Source organism: Sander lucioperca, chromosome 7 (assembly GCF_008315115.2).
Source record: "Sander lucioperca isolate FBNREF2018 chromosome 7, SLUC_FBN_1.2, whole genome shotgun sequence".
In the NCBI taxonomy this organism is placed as follows: domain Eukaryota; kingdom Metazoa; phylum Chordata; class Actinopteri; order Perciformes; family Percidae; genus Sander; species Sander lucioperca.
This window is the reverse complement of record NC_050179.1, coordinates 20,047,766-20,066,726: the sequence shown is the minus strand read 5'-3', so window position 1 is coordinate 20,066,726 and position 18,961 is coordinate 20,047,766. Positions and strand designations below refer to the sequence as shown.

At 39.1% G+C, this 18,961-nt stretch overlaps 1 protein-coding gene across 3 annotated transcripts in view; it reads right to left on the bottom strand.

Annotated features, from left to right (window-relative positions):
* lrrk2 (leucine-rich repeat kinase 2) overlaps positions 1-18,961 on the bottom strand; it is a 52,450-nt gene that overhangs the window by 29,208 nt on the left and 4,281 nt on the right. For all 3 annotated transcript variants that reach the window (XM_031295303.2, XM_031295301.2, XM_031295304.2), the window contains exons 5-20: positions 17,907-18,041; positions 17,276-17,410; positions 15,424-15,555; positions 14,587-14,706; positions 13,891-14,051; positions 13,701-13,780; positions 13,381-13,487; positions 12,179-12,308; positions 11,785-11,909; positions 9,864-9,991; positions 7,810-7,954; positions 6,430-6,569; positions 5,140-5,265; positions 4,358-4,528; positions 1,822-2,086; positions 1,463-1,642 (exon numbers count right to left, since the gene is read on the bottom strand). In XM_031295303.2, the coding sequence (XP_031151163.1) occupies positions 1,463-1,642; positions 1,822-2,086; positions 4,358-4,528; positions 5,140-5,265; positions 6,430-6,569; positions 7,810-7,954; positions 9,864-9,991; positions 11,785-11,909; positions 12,179-12,308; positions 13,381-13,487; positions 13,701-13,780; positions 13,891-14,051; positions 14,587-14,706; positions 15,424-15,555; positions 17,276-17,410; positions 17,907-18,041 (2,280 nt within the window). The remainder of the gene's footprint in view (positions 1-1,462; positions 1,643-1,821; positions 2,087-4,357; positions 4,529-5,139; positions 5,266-6,429; positions 6,570-7,809; positions 7,955-9,863; positions 9,992-11,784; positions 11,910-12,178; positions 12,309-13,380; positions 13,488-13,700; positions 13,781-13,890; positions 14,052-14,586; positions 14,707-15,423; positions 15,556-17,275; positions 17,411-17,906; positions 18,042-18,961) is intronic.

The window sequence follows — 18,961 nt, the reverse complement described above, 5'->3', positions numbered from 1 at the left end:
TTTTTGGACCTCGGGGAGCCGACTGATCAGTCCGACGGTCGGCTGTCCGGTTGGTGTGTCAGGGGCTAAAGACTGCTGAGCTAAAAAAATCTTCCAGACAGATGCATATTGCAACAAATCTATTCATAGGCAATGACAAACGCACACTTTACAGAGAGCCTCTGTAGATGCTCATCTTTATATCATTTGAGGCACTATATAATCACATATATTGGATGATCAACTTAAAGCTGGGGTTAAGCAGTGTTTTTGGCGTCATTGGGAAAAAAAATCCATAACCAGCATATTGTGATTAAAGTGGTCCAAGAGAAAACTAGACTTCTGCAACTCCTCGTGGCTCTGCATTTAGGCTTGAGAATATCTAGCCTGTGACGGGAGACTTTTGCCAATCACAGGTCATTTTAGAGAGAGAAAGCCTTCCTATCCTCTCTTCTACAAATGCAGATGCGCGTGCACATCCCTTCAGATGGTGAAAGCCTGATTCAATGGCGGAAAATCCTGTAGAAAAAGTTGCTATTCCAGCATTGGCAATAACGCTGCAAAGGAACGCGAAAAAGGGAAGACGGACTTCTCAAAAAGGGTCTAAAAGAGAGAATGACAATCAACGCAATAAACACGTGTCAATATCGGTGAAGCGTTTCAGAGATGGAGAGAAAATGTTGCTAATAGTTTCTGCTAACATAACCATAAAGGCTCATTAGCTAAGTCAAGTTCAGGTTTATGTAGCTAGAGCCTTGAATCACAGAATTTCATCTCAGAGGGCTTTACAGGTCCACAAGTTTGCAAAGAAAACAGGAGGATGGTTCTCATAGAATTGCTGGTATATAAGGGCATCGGGATTACAGTCACGATTGGGATGTTTGATATGAATGACTATAGTACTAGTTACTGCATGAAGGGAGTGGCTTGGGACAGGGAAGGGGAGAGCTGCAGGAGGAGGGCTGTATTTTCAGATTCTGATCTTTTGAAGTAAGCGGTCACACTCCAGATGAGCATCGCTACACTCAGTAATACACTGAGACTAATCACAACTCAAAAACATCTACAACTAATCAATGTGGCTTCTTTAACGCGCAACAGACTGTGAAAAAAAGTTCCGATGGATGACGTTGTGTTAAATACTGAAGTGGAAAAGCACAGGATATTACCGAGTATAAACTTCAGTGGTGTTTCTGAGAAAACAAAGTTACAGTGAAGAGAGATTACTGTTTCAACTGCTGGAGCACAATAGAACTACAGTATTACATTTAACAGATTATTTTAGTTTAGTTTTAGAAGAATTACATCTACTATGTATTTCTATTATTCAGGCGTATAAATGTAATAAAGTTCCACTTTAAGTCTGAAGACATTTGTTCCCTGTGTTGGAACTAAACAGTGGATCATATTCATTTATATAGGTTAAACCGTCCTGATAATTGTGCTCCGTGTGGCATAAAAGTCTGACATCTATGAACTTTACCGTCACTCTCCATATCGTCAAATAAATTGTCGTCCATGGAGACAAAGCTGAAGCTGGAGTCGTCGCTCTCGTCAGAAATGTAGCCAGATGTGAGACACGGGTCGCCCAGAGATTTAGGACCACCGAGACTCTTGGACCTCTGGAAAGACTGAATGTACCTCGCCAAACTCACACCCTTACCTTAAAGACAAAACGCGGTACATGGACATTAGGACAGGGCTGCAACTAAATATTTATTCCTAACTGATCAACTGCTTGTTCGAGAAAATGTCAGAAAAGTCGCCTTCAAATGACTTGTTTTGTCCAAAACCTGAATTTACAATGTTATAAAACAGAGAAAAGCATCAACTCCTCCTCACTGTTCTTGTAACGGAGACTGTATGTTCTGCCTCTTTCCGTCAGCAGGGGGCTGAGCCAGGCGGCATCCAGGCGGCCCAGCCGGAAGCCCCCGAGGCAGAGGGCGCAGTTGTTGAGGTCCAGACCCAGACGGCCCAGTAGCTGAATGACTGTGGGTCCTTCGCCCCGCTTCACGCTCACAGCCAGAGCCCTGCGGAGGTGCTGCTCGTGGGCACCTCGGCTGAGCAGGAGCTCCACCAGCTCCAGAGGGCCGCCTCGCTCACACACCTGAAAAAGAAAGCACAGAATTAACAACTGAGATTGAGATTGAGATTGAACTTTATTCTATCTATTAGTAGGGCTGAGTATTGAAACTGAATTTTGGTACAGTTTGAAAAAAACTGTCCAGTACCAACACCTGGCCTAATGTGTCTGGTTGCATTGGGAGTTTTGTTAGCTGTACTATTTGTATTGGCACTGTATCAAACATTTTCTAATTGTTCTCAGCTTTATCTATTAGTCTATAAAATATCTAAAACAAACAACGAAAACCCAAACAAACGTCCATTACAAGTTACCAGTGCTTTAGCTAATGTTTTCATATTTTCAAAAGTTTTAATTGCCTACTTTGTCTCATCAGCGGCAGAAAAAGTTATTTTTCAATTTACAATCAAATGAAACGGAGAAAAGCAGCAAATCCCCACGTTGGAAAAGCTGGAACCAGGAAATATGAAGTATTTCTACTTATTAAATGACAAATGTTATGAAATAATCCGATCACAATTGTTTTGCCGTTCCTATCCTAGTCATCTTCCGCAGAGCAGCTGGAGTAGATATCTTGAATGGAAGTCTACTTGAATCAAACGGTATTTTGCACAAACCTCATATTGGTTATATGTGTTTAAAATTGGTGCACTGTAATTTGTTATGTGCAATACACTTGGCACATGTTTTATTTTATCTCGTCCCTTTTTATTGCATTTTTATTGTATTTGTTCAGTTCTTATTTCAAATATTTTCTTCTTGCATACTTATGGATCGCGCACCTTTTTTTGTTGTTGTGCTCCCTCTGTCATTGATTACTGGCAGTATGAATGTGTGTATGTCTCCGTGGACTGTAGAAACTGAATTGCCCTTCGGGGATAAATAAAGCTATCTGTATCTACTGGCTTGACCTCTGTGAGCTGACTCTTAAAGCAGTTACGAGATCTCGGAGAACATAGTGAACCGAAGCAGGGTTGAGGTCACAATGTTCTCAAGGTTTAAGAGACACACAAGACTATGTACATTTTCTAAGAACCGCTCCATTCACTTTGATGACTTAAGAGTAGATAGATAAGAAAGGGGCACCAGAGGAAAAGAGGATTGGTTCAAGGTAGGTTCACGCAGATAAATCTTCAGGAAGGCAACATTTTAACAATTTATGATGCCAATACAGATAAGAGAATGTAACATTCACATCAACAAACAACCAAATTCTGCAGATCAACTGACTAATGGTTCTTTTAAAAGTTTCAGCATTATCATCAAATAGGTATATTGTTTTCCAGGTTTGTTTACACAAGGAGTGTTTAAGCTAAATGCTAACGTCAGCATGCTAACATGCTCACATAACAATGCTAACACGCTGGTGTTTAGCAGGTATGTTTGTTTAGAGTGTTAGCATGCTAACAATTGCAAGCTATGGACAAACCAAAATGTTGTCCAGTCAAACATTATAATTACAATTCATCCTGAGCATCGTTTTTTTTTTTTTTTTTTTGTACCAAATTCTATGGCAGTCCATCGATTAGTTAAAGACATATCGGTCTGGACTGAAGTGGTTGACCAACCAACTGCCAATCCTAGAGAACCATGCCATTAATGTGAAAAATGTCCAAATATCCCACATCTGTTTTCAAAACAAGACTTTTTGAATTCTGTTTTGAGCTTTTTTGAGATAATATGCTAAAAGAACACAGAGTGTCAGGAGTGAAACCATAACTTCCCTCAACAAATTAAACATGATGTTATTTGACAAACATGATGACATTTGTCTAACTTTCCCTAGTCTAAATCCACGAAGTTCCACTTCCGGGATTGGTCCGTTAATTTGGTCCGGAAATTTTGCCGAAAGTCACGCTTTTCAGCTGGATGTCCGTTACCTTCCCCTTTCTTTGTGTTGTAATTTTAAACTCGGGTGGATTTCTGAGGACTATGGTTAACTGCTCCTCAGATCTCTGCAGGGTAAATCCAGACAGCTAGCTAGACTATCTGTCCAATCTGAGTTTTCTGTTGCACGACTAAAACAACCTTTGAACGTATACATTTTTGACCAAAACAAGTTCCTTCCCGAGGCTATTTTGCAGAGGCCCCGTGGCTCCTTCGGGCGCTTAGCACCGCCCAAGACGACTGTGATTGGTTTAAAGAAATGCCAATAAACCAGAGCACGTTTTTCTCCCATCCCGGAATGCTGTGTGGACTAGCCAGACCCTCCTCCGCAGCGCTGTGGAGGAAGGTCTGGCAATGCCAGACTAAACTTTCCCTAACCCTGGCATGTGAGGTTTTGTGACCTCTGACCTGGTAGATGAGAGATTCAGTTTTGGTTTTCCCATTGATGTCTGCGCCCAGCTCGATCAGACACTCAGCCAATGTCGCGTCTCCGTCCTCGCAGGCCTTTTCCAGCATGCTGTAGTGTAGCTGTGAGTCGCACCACATCTTAGACAGAGCCAGGCACACCGATTTACGCAGCTTGACAGCAGACAGAATGGGAGGAGAGAAAATTAAACATGTTCCCGTACAATTCAGTTTTGTACTCTATGGTCCTGTGCGTGTACAGTACAGCCTGTGGGTCAACATAACTGCCTGCTGATACATAATATGTGACTGAGACTAAAATTCACTGACACTGTCATGAACGTGTCATAAACATTATAAACAAGTCATAAACGTTTATGACATAACGCTTCTGTCATTAAAAGTCATTCAAGTTATGGTTAGGGTTAGGGTTCATGTGTTATGACAGTGTCATGTGTTCATGACAGTGTCATGTCACTCTTTTTTAGTGTTACCGAAAGAAATTAGTAAATTTTATGACAGCAGATCAGAATGGAAAAGTCAAGAATCTGGGAAAAAAGCTGCCCTGGTTCTTTGTGAAAGTAGCAGTTAAGAGACAAATACTCATCAAAAGTTAAAGGCTTTTTTTAAATATTTGTTTGAAACTTGATCTGAAAATTCAGTTTTCAAGTGTGAAGAGGACCCCTGATTACAATCTGTGGTGAGAAGAGAGAGACACACAGAAAGAGAAAGTGAAAAAAAGAGGAGGAAATAGTGGTTTTGTCGTGTCTAACCGTCTAACTCACAGCATTGTTGTTCTGGTCAGGAGTCTCTCTGAGGTGTTGGAAGATCTGCCTGTCGAAGTCTTCTCTCTGCAGCTCCGCAGCTGCTCCTGAACAGGCGTCCAGCATCCTTAAAGCCACCTGAAAACACTGCGAGACACAAAAACCACAGACGGATCATGAGTTTGCAAGCACTGAACTATAATCAGTGACAGTCAAGAGAAGCCAAGTCGATTTTACTCAAAGTATATAGCCCAAAATACAAATTTGCATCAAAGGGCTTTACAATATGTACAGCATACAACAGCCTCTATCCCAAGTCTACACTACTGTGACTGGATGTCTTTATCCAGACCACTAGCAATCAAATCACATCTACGTCTATATTTAAAGGTCCAATGTGTAGGAATTTCTCCCATCTAGCGTTGAGATCATATATCACAATCAACTCTCTCGCACCGCGCAGTTCAAAGTACGTATTACAGCTACGGTACCCTTCACGCTTCAAAAAGCCGGTCTCTTGCTCTTTTCAATATCCTTTTTCTTTTTCTGGGCGAAGAAGAAGACTCCTGTTCCTGAAATTTGGATTTTGAAGACGTGTGGTCCTCCATGTTTCCTTCTTCAAACTTGCCGGGGCCGGGAGGCGACAATATCCATTAGCAGCATTAGCAGCCCCTGTGAGTTTATCATGTGACAGCGAAAACGCGAAAGGCGGAGCAGTATGTCCTGTATTTCAAGATGGCGCATGAATATGGAGTGTCTACCCCAGTTCATGTGAATGCAAATGTAAAATTTCAAGCAAATAGGAATCCTTGGAATTGATGGTGGAGGTAAATATTCATGAAAAAGGACAAGTTTGTGAACGGGCAACACAGATTTTGATAATGAACAACTAAACACGTTACACACTGGACCTTTAACATCATAAGAAAGCTGCCTGTTGGACTACAACTGTAAATGTAAAAAGTAGGGTGAGAATATGTAAAGATATGGAAACAGATGTTATTGTGATTTCTAATTCTGAGAAGAAATATGTAAAATTGTAAGACAAGTTCTCAAGTTTAAAGCAGGGCTGCTAGACGTGGCAGTAACAATATGTATTACATTTTTACATATTTTGTGTTTTATTCTCAGCAGTTAAAATGTTGTAGTTGGAACTCTAAAATAATTTTGTGAGTGTCAGTGGAGAGTTGCGTTGGCCATCTAACTGCCAATTCTTGTCAAGCTGTTAAGAATTACAGATTTTAGGGTTAGCACTTGATGACAAAAGATTAGAACCAAATCATTAAACATGCATTGTGTTTCAAAGGTTACCTTCAGGAGCATCTCAGACTCTTCCCTGTACTGGATGAGTGAGGCGACCACAACGGAGGCCAGAACAGGTACGATCATCCTCGACAGCTTCTTCTTGGTTACGAGGTAGTTGAGCAGGGTGAGACCCCAGTAGTGTATCTCTGGAAGAAGTTAGGAAAGTTAGTGAAAGCACGATTAATCATCTTTAATATAGAAATAATCATATTTTAAATGTTCTGATGGGGAAATGTCTTTTAATTCCACTATCCAACAACTGTACATTCAGGTTTTTGCACACCTTTAGTCAAAGAAACGCAGATTTTACTTTTCTTCTGCATCTGATCATCATTCACCACATTCACTACAACTAAAGTACTTCCAAATCTGCTTTTATGGACCTAAACCTAAAGAGGGGGGCATAATGTTCTGTAAGTGAAATTATTTATTAGCCATAGGTCCCCAGACTTGTAGAATAGGGCTGCACGATATGACCTAAAATCAAATTTAACTTTATTGCACATTTTACCTCGATAACGATAATAACAATCTTTTTTTTGTGATTTTTTTTTTTTTGTCCTCATAGTTCATTGGCAAGGTGTGTACTGTAAATAGGCTCAAATAGGTGAGATATTTTTTTCTAATTCATAAGTGCTTATTTTTGTGATTTTAAAATAATTGAAGGAAACACACAAAGCGGGAACTATTATGGCTATTTTTTTGATACAGTATGAAATTGAAATGAAAGCACACATTGCTTGAAATGAAAATGTCACATTTTAGTTTTATAAAAATTACAGCTTCAGAATTTCGATGTCAATACATTTTCGATTAATCGTCCAGCCCTACTGTGCCATCCTGTTGTTAATCTTGTTTAACCCTTATGTTGTCCTCCTGTCGACCATGCAACTTTGCTTTTCTGGGTAAAAATTTAAACTTTTTTCAATGTTTTGGTCGTCTTTTTTGACACTTTTGTCCCTTTTCCCGATGTTTTAGAAATGTTTTGACGTTTTAGTCACTTTTTTTCGAAGTTTTTGGTCACTTTTTCTGATATTTTGTCTTTGTTTTTTCTGCGCTTTTTCTGACGTTCTTTTATCAATTTTTTTTTTCAAATGCTATAAAATTGACTAAAACACCCAAATTCAATGAAAGTAGTGAGCTGATCATTTAATTTACTTGTGAAGAGCGTTGTACGGAACCATCCACGTTATTTCTTTTGACAATTTGGTTGAAAGAAACCCATATTTCTGACATAGAAACTTTTTGAAAACGGATCAAATTTGACCCGAGGACAACAGGAGGGTTAAGACATTTAGCAGACTTTTCCTCTCCAATTCAATATTAAAACCAACAAAAATCTAATTTGGGTTAAATCAGGCTATTAATGACAATTGTTTACTGTACCTCGTTCCTGTGGGAACATTTGTAGTGTATGCAGCACTGTGTCTATCGCCCCCTGCTGGCAGAGCAGGTCCACTGCACCGGAGCAGTCAGCCAGAGCAGACAGCACCTTCAGACCGCACGTCTGTATGGTCGAGCTGCTGATGAACTGCACACAGACACAAACAGCGCTGGACATCAAGCTGGTGGAAGATATTTATACTGTGTCTGCAGCTGAATAGCGCATATAATTGTAAAAAAAAAAAAAAAAAAAAGAAATATGACAATGTTATAGTACTGTAGGTTTGTAGATATCAAAAAAAAACAACAACAACAACAACAGTAAACGAAATGCAGTTCACAAACAAATGCTTCAACATCTTGAATTAATATCAACATGTTACCACAATCTCATTGCTATAAATGGGGTGGACAAAATATCAAAAACACCTGTAAGTATAATGCATGACCATAACGTTGATTTAACACCTCTCTAAAACAGTTAAAAAATGATCATATCTTTCATGAAGGTCGGATTTATTGCAGACTCTTGTCTTAGACTGCATTGGTATTTGCTGGGTGTACCTAATAAACTGGCAACTGACTTTATAATGTTTATTTTATAATTGTTAAGCACAAAACAGTAGGGGTGGGAATCACCAGAGGCCTCACGATACGATATCATCACGATACTTATGTCACGATACAATATTATTGCGATTTTAAACATATTGCAATATTCTGCGATATATTGCAATTTATTACCTTTTTTCCGACTTTCATTTTTTTCCCAATTTCAAATGATGTCCCCAAAAGAAAACTTTGTCAATATCTGTTTTATCTAAAAAGATACATTTCTCTGTTTGTTCATCTCACTTCAATTTTATTGCTACAAAATGGGATTGTCAAGCAGACAAACTGACCAACACATATATCATAATAGATCGATACTTGCCGTCTGTGTATCGATACAGTATTGCCGTGGAAAATATTGCGATACTATGCTGTATCGACTTTTTCCCCCACCCCTACAAAACAGCTTTGGAAAAACAACCTGACGTTTACGATTTTGGATTCAGTCTGTGCCAGTGTCCTTTCATTAACCAAGAATACGCTGTAAAAAAATAAAAAAAATAAAAACCTACAGCCCACCTACACCTACAGATACATGGTTTTAAATCATCAAATAGATTAATGAAATGGAAAGACTGACTTTTTTTACTAAAACCAAGAATGATTTATACATTGAAAAATAGAAAAAAATGATAATATTGTTGTTGGGATAATGAAAATAGCAGTTAGATTTCCCCTCTCATCTTTAATTAATCTTTGACTTCATGCTTTTCTTTAAATGGTTAACAATATCCAAATGATGTAGCGCTACATACAGAGTTGCGGTCTATAATTTTCCTATATTTGTGAACAGTATTGTTTCCTTTGTTACTTATGACATAAAGATAAGACAGAAAGAAATAAATATATATTATCAAAAAAGGAACTGCGTAAATGTACATTTTGGAACTAAAGTCTTTATATGGCACAAAAGGCAGTTAAAAGTTGTACATATTATAGTTTATAATGGGGGTTGGACTTCCCCACTGACATGTGATGCCTTTTTTCTTGTTTCTACCCTTTTCAGAAGCTGCTTTTGTCAGTGTTAACCACCCAGCCCTCAGGCAGAGGGCTACCAAACATTCCTTCATACCAGTACAGCAACTGGCAAATTATTTTTGTTAATGCAATTACAACCTTTCAAAGTTCTGGTTACATGACAATTACTGTATAATTTCTACAATGAATGGATGAACTGTTGTTGAATCTACAGAATGTAATGAATGAGAACTGTATGTACTGGCTGAGTATTTGTTCACTGCTTCTCTTTATGTGCAAAACAAAATCCCATGAGGGCGTTTTTCAAGCTCTGCCTTCATGTATTCTTGTTGGTTTCTGTGATATCTGTGCTATTTTATATTATATTATATCAGGCCACATTTTTAAAAAAGCCCGCACGGACAAAAAGGTGTGGAAAGGCTGTAAGAAAATGGGTAATATTTTGGGGTTGGTCGATGTGTTCATACCCTGTTGAGAACCTCCAGGTAGAGGGTGTGAGCTCCTTCCACCACACACTGGTTTTTTAGGACCTTCAGTGACACGTCGGCCATGTCCGGATCTGCGACCGAGACGCCGTGCTCCCTTAAACTCCTTTCTAGGAATACAAACACACCAAGGAAACAAGTGAAGACAAAGAGGGAAACAAACCTACACACATCCGCTCTGTTATCAATCACTAATCTAATAAGGAGTGCTACGAGTGCAGTACTTGGAGCACAGGAAGAGCACATTATGAACTCATTTTGACAGAAATTTAAACAAATCAAGCTGCTCCACTCAACCAGCTTTGTTCCATTTGTATTCGCAGAATCCTACATAATGTAAATGGAAACTTGTATTCGTAACCCTTCCTGAAAAGTAGCTGGAACTATCAGATCCCTAAACATGCACAACTGTATTTAGAGCTGTTCCCCCTTCAATTCAATTGCCTAAATTTCATTCAGTGTCCATTATTACAGCTACAGTTTATTTCCAGAACAGATTGAAAGACACAGATAAAGCCTATCATGTCATTACAGATTACTGAGGAGCAACATTAGCATTCATCTGGACTTTTGCTTCTGTCCACCTGACGAATCCAAGTCCATTATTCACTCTCATTTTAGCTAGTGAAAAATATCTGTTTCTTAATCTGTTAGATGTTCCGCTTTCTTCACCAGCAAGTCGCTAATTGAACTGTCTGATGTTTGGTGCTGGACAGGTTGTGTACAGCGGGTTTATCAGAGCTTGTGTACGGAAAACAGCTGCCTGCTGCTGCTGGAAATAAGGTGAGACTGATGAAAATCCCCAAAACAGTGAGCTAAAAAAGAGGCTTACAGACTCAGCAGAGCTGCAAAGTTGGTGATAAAGCCATATGCACACTGTGTAAAGCCGAAATCACCGAAGCACGTCAAGCTTGAGCTACCACCTACGAGCTAAGCATAGTACAGTTAACGTGACTCAGGTTGATGCTAGCGGGCTCAGGCAAAGCACTATTTTGGCTATTTAGCTCTTGCGAAATGGGTGGTAAATAACTGCAGACCTGTCAGCATCGTAGAAGTCTCGCGTCTTAAAGACGTACTAAGGTTGGCATGTTCTGAATTGTGCAATAATGACAGATTCACACATTTTTCTTTTGTTTACAGTAAATAAATAATAAACAAATACAAATCTTAAAGTCAAGTTCATAAAGCAACTTTCTTTGCATTCATTTGATTCCCAATCAAGATACACTGGTAACAATTGCTTTCCATTGTTAATATGTACTTAAAAACTGTTCTGAAATGCAAAATAATAGAATTTTAATCGTGTTTTTGAAATTTAGCGATTAATCGCGATTAAAATAATTTATCGTTTGACAGCCCTACTAATTTCACATCACACAGTCATTTGGTTAAGTGTTGATGAAGAAAATGCTGACTGGCTTTTACTTGTACATGTTCCACAAGCTCGGTCTGAACTTGGAAAAAACTGCTTTTAGTTTTAGTGCACCCGACTCCTGGGGCAAATTACAGCACTTTGTTAAAATCAACTCAATTGTGCCTCTTGGACAATTTAAGAAATCTGGTTCTAAACCTGCAAACATCTACTTGTAACTGCTTTACATAATTGTATTTTCTTTTGCATCCCTATTATCCTAATTTATTCATCAAATCTTTTTCCAATTCTGAATGTTTTATTGTCTTTCGATGATATTGAAAATGAGGGTCGCCCTCAATGATAAATAAAGGTTGAATGAATTAGCGTGAGCAGAAATAGCCACCTTGGAGTAACAGAAATACACCAAAATAACTTCATCAACAACAACAAAAATCAATCCGAAAAGATCAGCGTATAACCATCATTTGATTGGCAGGCAGGTCACCTATGGGCCGTGCATGAACACGACAGAAAGTGCACTTATGTTACCCGGGCAGAGGAAGACCAGGCTGGCCTGCAGAGCCTCCAGCTGGACCTCTGCCTGGAAGTTGTGGACCTTCATGCTGCTGAGGATCTGACTCATGGCCATGGTCAACTCATCTAGACTGGCTGTCCTACAGATATACAGTAAATCAAATATGAATGTCATTATTTTTGAACATTTTGAGAAGATATTGTTGCTTGATGTTCATGACTTGATATTTTAATAAGTCAGAAAACAAAAGTCCTACAAAGTACAAAAAGTGTGGATGATCTGTGACAAACAACTCTCTACTAAGTGCGTCTGTTTTTTTCTCATGCGGACTTTTTTTCTGTTATTTATACTAACTCGTTTTAAAACTAACAAGGAGGACATCATAGAATGGAAACGGTTTGTGCCCACCTTCCCTGGAAGAGCAGGTTGAGCAGTTTACAGGCGCTGACTGAAACTTCAGCTGAGGTTGAATGTCTCTTCATCATCTCCACTAGGTTGACGTGGAGGCCACTGGACAGCAGCAGAGAGCGCATTTTACCTGCAAAAAGAGCAGAGCAGACTTTCGCTGTACGAGCCAAGAAAACATTTTATATATATATATATATATATATATATATATATATATATATTTTTTTTTTTTTAATATAATTGTTGGATGTTAAACCTGCAATAACGGATATTTTTTGGCAACTTGAGAGGCATATCATCACCTTTTAAGTTGATATGTGGAATTTGTTAGCAAACAGTCTATAGCCACAATGCATCACTCTTTTCGGATGTTTGTTTTCCAATGTCCCAATACTTTCCGCTTTCTTTGCGTTGGAATTTTAAACTGCGGTGGATTTATGAGGACTATGGTTAACTGCTCCTCAGATCTCTGCAGGATCTGCGTTTTCTGCTGCACAACTAAAACAACTTTTGAATGTATACATTTTTGACTAAAACAAGTTCCTTCCCGAGGCTATTTTGCAGCGGCACCGTGGCTCCGCTTAGCACCGCCCAAGACGACTGTGATTGGTTTAAAGAAATGCCAATAAACCAGAGCACGTTTTTCTCCCATCCCCGGTATGCTGTGTGGACTAGCCAGACCCTCCTCCGCAGTGCTGTGGAGGAAGGTCTGGCAATGCGAGACTAGCAAACAGGTGAATGCAAATCCAATATTCGCTCTCTTTTAGTTAGATGTGTTTTCGGTCTGTACCAATTCCTGAGGGAAATATCTGGCTCAATAGCTGTTAAATGCTCCGCTATGTTCACCAGCTAGTCTCTAACTAGGTTTGTCTGCTGTTTGGTGCTGAGCAGGTAGTGTACAATAGGTTTTTAGAGCCTTTTCACTGAAAACGGCTGCGTGCTGTGGCCAAAAATGGCACTATAGGAGGCGAGCTATAAGAATGAACCAAGACAGCAAAGTTGTGGGCCGGCCAGCTAAACATTAAGTTAAAACTCACTATAAAACTCCGTAAAGCCAAGCGGAGCTGCAGATTCGGGTGATAACTCTCTGTAGGTTCACTACGATCAACTCCTTTCACATCGTCACATTGTTTTCACATTGCAGCTTGTTTGATACATTGTTATGTTTATAGCTGCTTTAGTGTGGACTGTTGAAGACTCACTGTTGTGTGTGAGGAGTGTGGCAATGGCACTGGTAGCAGCTTGAAACACACTGGGGGAGGAGGAGTGGAGCAGCATGGCCGCCATCAACTGTCTGTGAACAGGAGTCCTGAAAACAACCACACAACATCCAACAAATGACATTACATTCTCAAAACAGACATTAATAAATACAGTATTTGTTACACATCTCTCATGAGCACAGCACTAAATGAAACCATCAAAATCTGATGTCCCGCATTTTCCTGATTCTAATAGAGGTCAAATTATTATATTTCTTTTGGGCTTTTCTGTTTTAAACATCTGTAGAAGATGTGTGTACCTCTCTTCCTGTTCCTCTTCTGAATGCTTCACTCCAGCTCCGTGCAGTAACAGATTGTGAATGGCCCAGCTTGCAGCTTCCTAAGGCAGCAAAAGTGATTTGCACAAGTTAGACACTTTGATTTTTTCATAAATGATTGTATGTTAAGTACTGGCTGTAGCTCGAGGGCCAGAAAAAACTTGGGACTGACCTGAACATCTGGCTCGGCAGCGTGGAGCTCCAGTGCCGTACAGCAGACCTCCATCCAGCCCAGGCCCATGTCTTCCACCTCCTCCCTACCCCTGTTCTCCTCCTCCTCCCCTTCCTCCAGACCCTGCTCGGCCACCGCTTTGTTCTGCACGATGGTTGCGGCTGACAGATGGAGACAGTAAGGCGGAATTACAACGCTGTACAAGATCAAATCCAACCATCAAAGGTCTTCTGTTCTTTAAAAACATACAACTTGTTCTTCTCAACACTACCGAATAGACAATTTCTGTGCAATTTCCTACTGAGAACTTTGTTTGTCAGCTTGTTTTGCTAATCAGTAGATCATATCATAGCTAAAAAAGCCAACTGCATTTTGTTGGTTACAAACAAAGTCAAAGACTAGTAGTTTGTTTAGTTTAATTGGGTTAAATCTTTAGGATACACATACCCTATCTATTGTGCAACCTGGCAACATAGCCTAGTCATGTCATGGCTATATTTAGCACCCTGGAAAAAACAAGCTGGTGGTACACAGCTGATGACTTGATGAAATCAATCAGCATAGTCCCAACATATAGAGAACATGCTGTTTTTGTCCCCTAATGTAATTTTTCTTCTTGTGTATAATACTGTTATGTGCCGATGTGTAGGTCAAGGCATCAAGTTCAATAAAGCATGTGGGAGTGTGCGTCCTCACTGAGGTCAGCCAGACAGGAGAGAGCGGCGGCTTGCAGCTTGGCGTTGTCAGGGAAAGTCTGACAGGCTCTGACTACGACCCTCAGGACACCGTTCAGTACCAGGATGTTGTAGTAACTCTCTACGAGATGACACAAAACAAAACTGGATTAAACTGATGCATCCATTGAACCAGTCAATCTTAATTTGTCAACTGGCAAACATTGTCTTATCAGGATGAAAAAAAAATCCAAACACTGCCGTACTGAAGGAGAGGATTCATTGATTTCGTAAACTGTGTTATCACCGACGGTCAACAAGCGAGGAGATACTCCAAAGTTATTCAATTACAGACCATCTGAGAGTTTTAAACTCTCTAAAAAAGTGTTGACTACATTTTACATTGGTTCCAGTGAAGTAAACTACAGAAACATGCAACCAAAACATATTTCATCCCACAAAGAATAAGTATTCAGCTAGTTGTGTATGTACTAGTTTATTTCTAACAACATGAAATAAGAAGCTTTTACATATACAGTACAATGTAAAGTATCTATCAAATAAAAAGCTAACTATAAAAAGCTAGAAATAAGTCTATGGTCCTCTAGTGTAACCTTTGGATCCACTAAACTTAAGACATATATATATATATATATATATGTGTGTGTGTGTGTGTGTGTATATATATATATATATATATATATGTGTGTGTGTGTATGTATATATATATATATATATGTGTGTGTGTGTATGTATATATATATATATATGTGTGTGTATATATATATATATATATGTGTGTGTGTGTGTGTGTGTCTAAGTCTGTGGACATTTTGAACATTTGACCTGTGGGTCTGACCTGATGTAAACCTCCTGAACAGGCAGCAGGCCGTCTCCTGCAACTCCTCCACCTCGGAGAACGTGTCCATGGCGGCGATGATCACGCTGTAGCACCGAGCACCTCCCGACATCAACATCTCCACGTTACTGCCTGGAAGAGAAAAGCTATACAACTCAAAATACACTACACCATCTCTGTTTTTTTTGGGTTTTTTTGCATTTCAAATTACAACCTTCATGTTATAACATGTAAATAAAAAATGTATGTTATTGTCATAATATGCATATTTAAGATTCCTAAACCAAAAAAGAATTGATGTTAGCAAACTCATGACGGACAACACAAGGAAGGAGTAATAGGAAGCAAAGGAAAGACAACCAAGGGGTTTAGAAAAAGTCCCTCACAAATGACAGAGAGTGGTATCTCCTGGAATCCCCCCATGAACTGTGATAAATCGTACATCTGTGAAAAAACACAGATTAAAGTGAAAAAAAATTTTTTTATGACTGAAACTCTGTCATGTCTTTTTTTCATGTCCAGCTCCACTTATAATGCCCAAAACATGCAGTTAATTGGAATCCAGTGTACAGCAATGTCTTGATTTGTTCTTTGTCATTTTCAACCTTCATCCTGCTTTCACTGAAATAAAAGTAATATGTCATTTATTATGTTTCCTTATTTTACAACTGTAAAATATCCTTCTCAATACATATTTTGGTCTTTAATACCCAAATGGAAGCTAGGTAGAGCGGCCGCACATATTAGGTTTACTCCTTGACGCAGCGGCCGCGGGTTGGACTCTGACCTGCGGCCCTTTGCTGCATGTCATTCCCCCTTTCTCATCCCTTTCATGTCTTCATCTGTCCTGTGGAAATAAAGGCCTAAAAATGCCCCCCCAAAAAAATGTACAAAATGTGTTCTAGCCTTTTAACTTATGCCACCTAAATGAAAAATAGCTTACAGTGTGGGACAAACTCATATCTTTTCTTCTTTTTTCTTTCTTGTAGTATGCATGTATGTATGTCATGTAATCCTAGTAATAAAAGGATTTGGCACCTTCTTGCATTCTGATAATTGCATTTGCTGTTCCAAATGTAAAAAAAAAAAAATACATTTTCAAGTCTCCAACCCAATTATCTATTACATGACTATGATTAGCACATACATAGTCTCACTAAATGAGTTGCTGTGTTAATGACCAAGAGGGAATTTCCATTAAGATTTGACTTTTTTTTCAACAAAAACAGCTCTCCTGTCCCAGAAAAGGCTGTTCTGATGTGGCAGCACAGCGCCACACATGTTTACTGGCATTTAAAGTATAATCTGATTAACATCAAGACTGTTTAAAAAGCGTTACAGTGACATCATGGTCTGGTGGTGAGGTTAAAAATAGACCATGTGAAGTAAAGAAAGAAAAGAGTTGATGTTTACAGCTTTAAAGCGTAACTTTTTGATATTAATAAACGTCTGTTACATTCAAGCCATTGCCAAATGAGTTGCTACAAAGCTAATTAAGACTATCAGCTCCACACAACTCTCTCTGTATTTCTCAGTATGACTATGTTCAGAAGATTGTGTCGTCCGGTGACTTTCGCGCGCAGAAACTCGAGTGAAGATTATTACCTCATCTGAAGAGTCCATCATGTTTTTTTAATCCTCCGTGTCCTCCTTGGCTACTAGCAACAGCGTGGAGGAGGGGTGGGGGCGAGTATCATGTTGTGTAACATATCAACCAGTACATCAGTAGAGTGAAGGCACACATTCCTAAACTCCTCCACATGAAGAGAACTACTGAATAAAGTAGTAAAGTTAGTACTCCAGTTCTTTTCTCTCCCTCTGACACCTTGGTGTGTGTAAAATGAGGTCTTACCAGGACGAGCCAGTGGGAGCAGCACCTTCATGGCCTGCAGGTGCAGCTCGGGGCTGTCCGGGAACTTTTGCAGAGCCGCCAGAACCACAACGTGATCCTGGTTCTCCACAAACTCCACCAGGTGGTCATCACTTACTGGGAACACAGGCACAAGAAAGATATCCAGCTACTGTACGCAAGCAGAAAAATGTTAATGCAAAGCTAGCTTAAAGGCTAACTTTTACATACAGTGCAAGTGCGAACATTAGCTAGCTAACATGTTAACCTTCAATAGTTTTAACTTTTTAATGCCTTATTGTTATTTATTTATTTATTTTATGTGCATTATTTTTTGAAAAATGTCAATAAGGACCAAAAAAAATGAATACTACTACATATTAGCAGGTCAGTATGCTAATGTTAGCTTTGCTCTGAGACAGATGCTAATGTTAGCATTAGGCTGAGCCTCAGTGGAGCTAAATACACTGCAATAGGACAGAGTAGGCTATACCTGCCATAGAATATTAGGACAAAGAAAATACATATCACTCTACACACTAGAATACAGTATAGGAGGATAGAGTGTGTGTGTGTGTGTGTGTGTGTGTGTGTGTGTGTGTGTGTGTGTGTGTGTGTGTGTGTGTCGGCTCACCTCTCTCCAGGAGAAACTGCAGAGCTCCACAGCCTTGGAGCTGCACCTCTTCACTGTTAGGAAACGTCTTCATGGCCTGCACCACCAGGCCAAACACATCCTCTTCCTCCTCCAGCACCAGCAAAGGAATCTTGTCTACATAACCATGAATTAAACAAGCATAAAAAATAAGTCGGATGCCTGTAAGAAAGCAGGAGTTAGGGGGAAAAAAAGCTGAAGCAATTACGAATTATACCTTCAGGGCCACGAATCAATTATACAGTTTTAAATCACAATTTATCCACTAATTATTTTGTCACCTAATGGTTATCTTCAAACTTTAAGTTTCACAATTTGTCATGTGATAAGTAGTGAGTAACAATTGCAGATATGAGTCTTTTTCTTTTTGGAATGATGTGAATATTTTTCTTTAAAAACGTTCCACAGAGTCAGAAGCAGGAAGTATTTGACTTACTTGCTTGATTATTATCCACAGCAACTGACATTGTAGTGTCACAGACAAATCAATCTTTTTCAGAAGCTTCACATCACACAAAGCAGGATGAACATAGGTCATTGCACATTAGATAACAAATGAGTTTTGTTTAAAAAATAGATTATTTAAAGAAAGAGATGAAGGTGTTGCTCTATGTGAGCTTTATGGAAGTGGCCTTTGAAAGATGAACCCCCTACATACTAAATACCAGAAATGCTGTGACATACACAGATTTATATTATAACCAGATAATTACATTTTAACTCTTCTTATTTCCTTAAAGACTCTGTGATTCATTTTCTGTCAATGGTACTTTTGTATTGATCTGTGGCTTTGCTCTACTAATCAAATAATCAGATGAATAACCATTAAAATCACATCCTGTCAGCTGGGCTTTAGCTATAAGTCAAAGAAAGGCTATTCAATTCGACTTTACTGCAAAACCATCCAATTATTAAATGGCTCCCCAATTTTGCACCAGTACTTTTCCGAGAGCTTGCGCTATCTAACACTGTATTTTAAAGCACCTCACACGTTATTCTGTACTGCCTGTTAATATATTTCATCCATTGACTTTTAA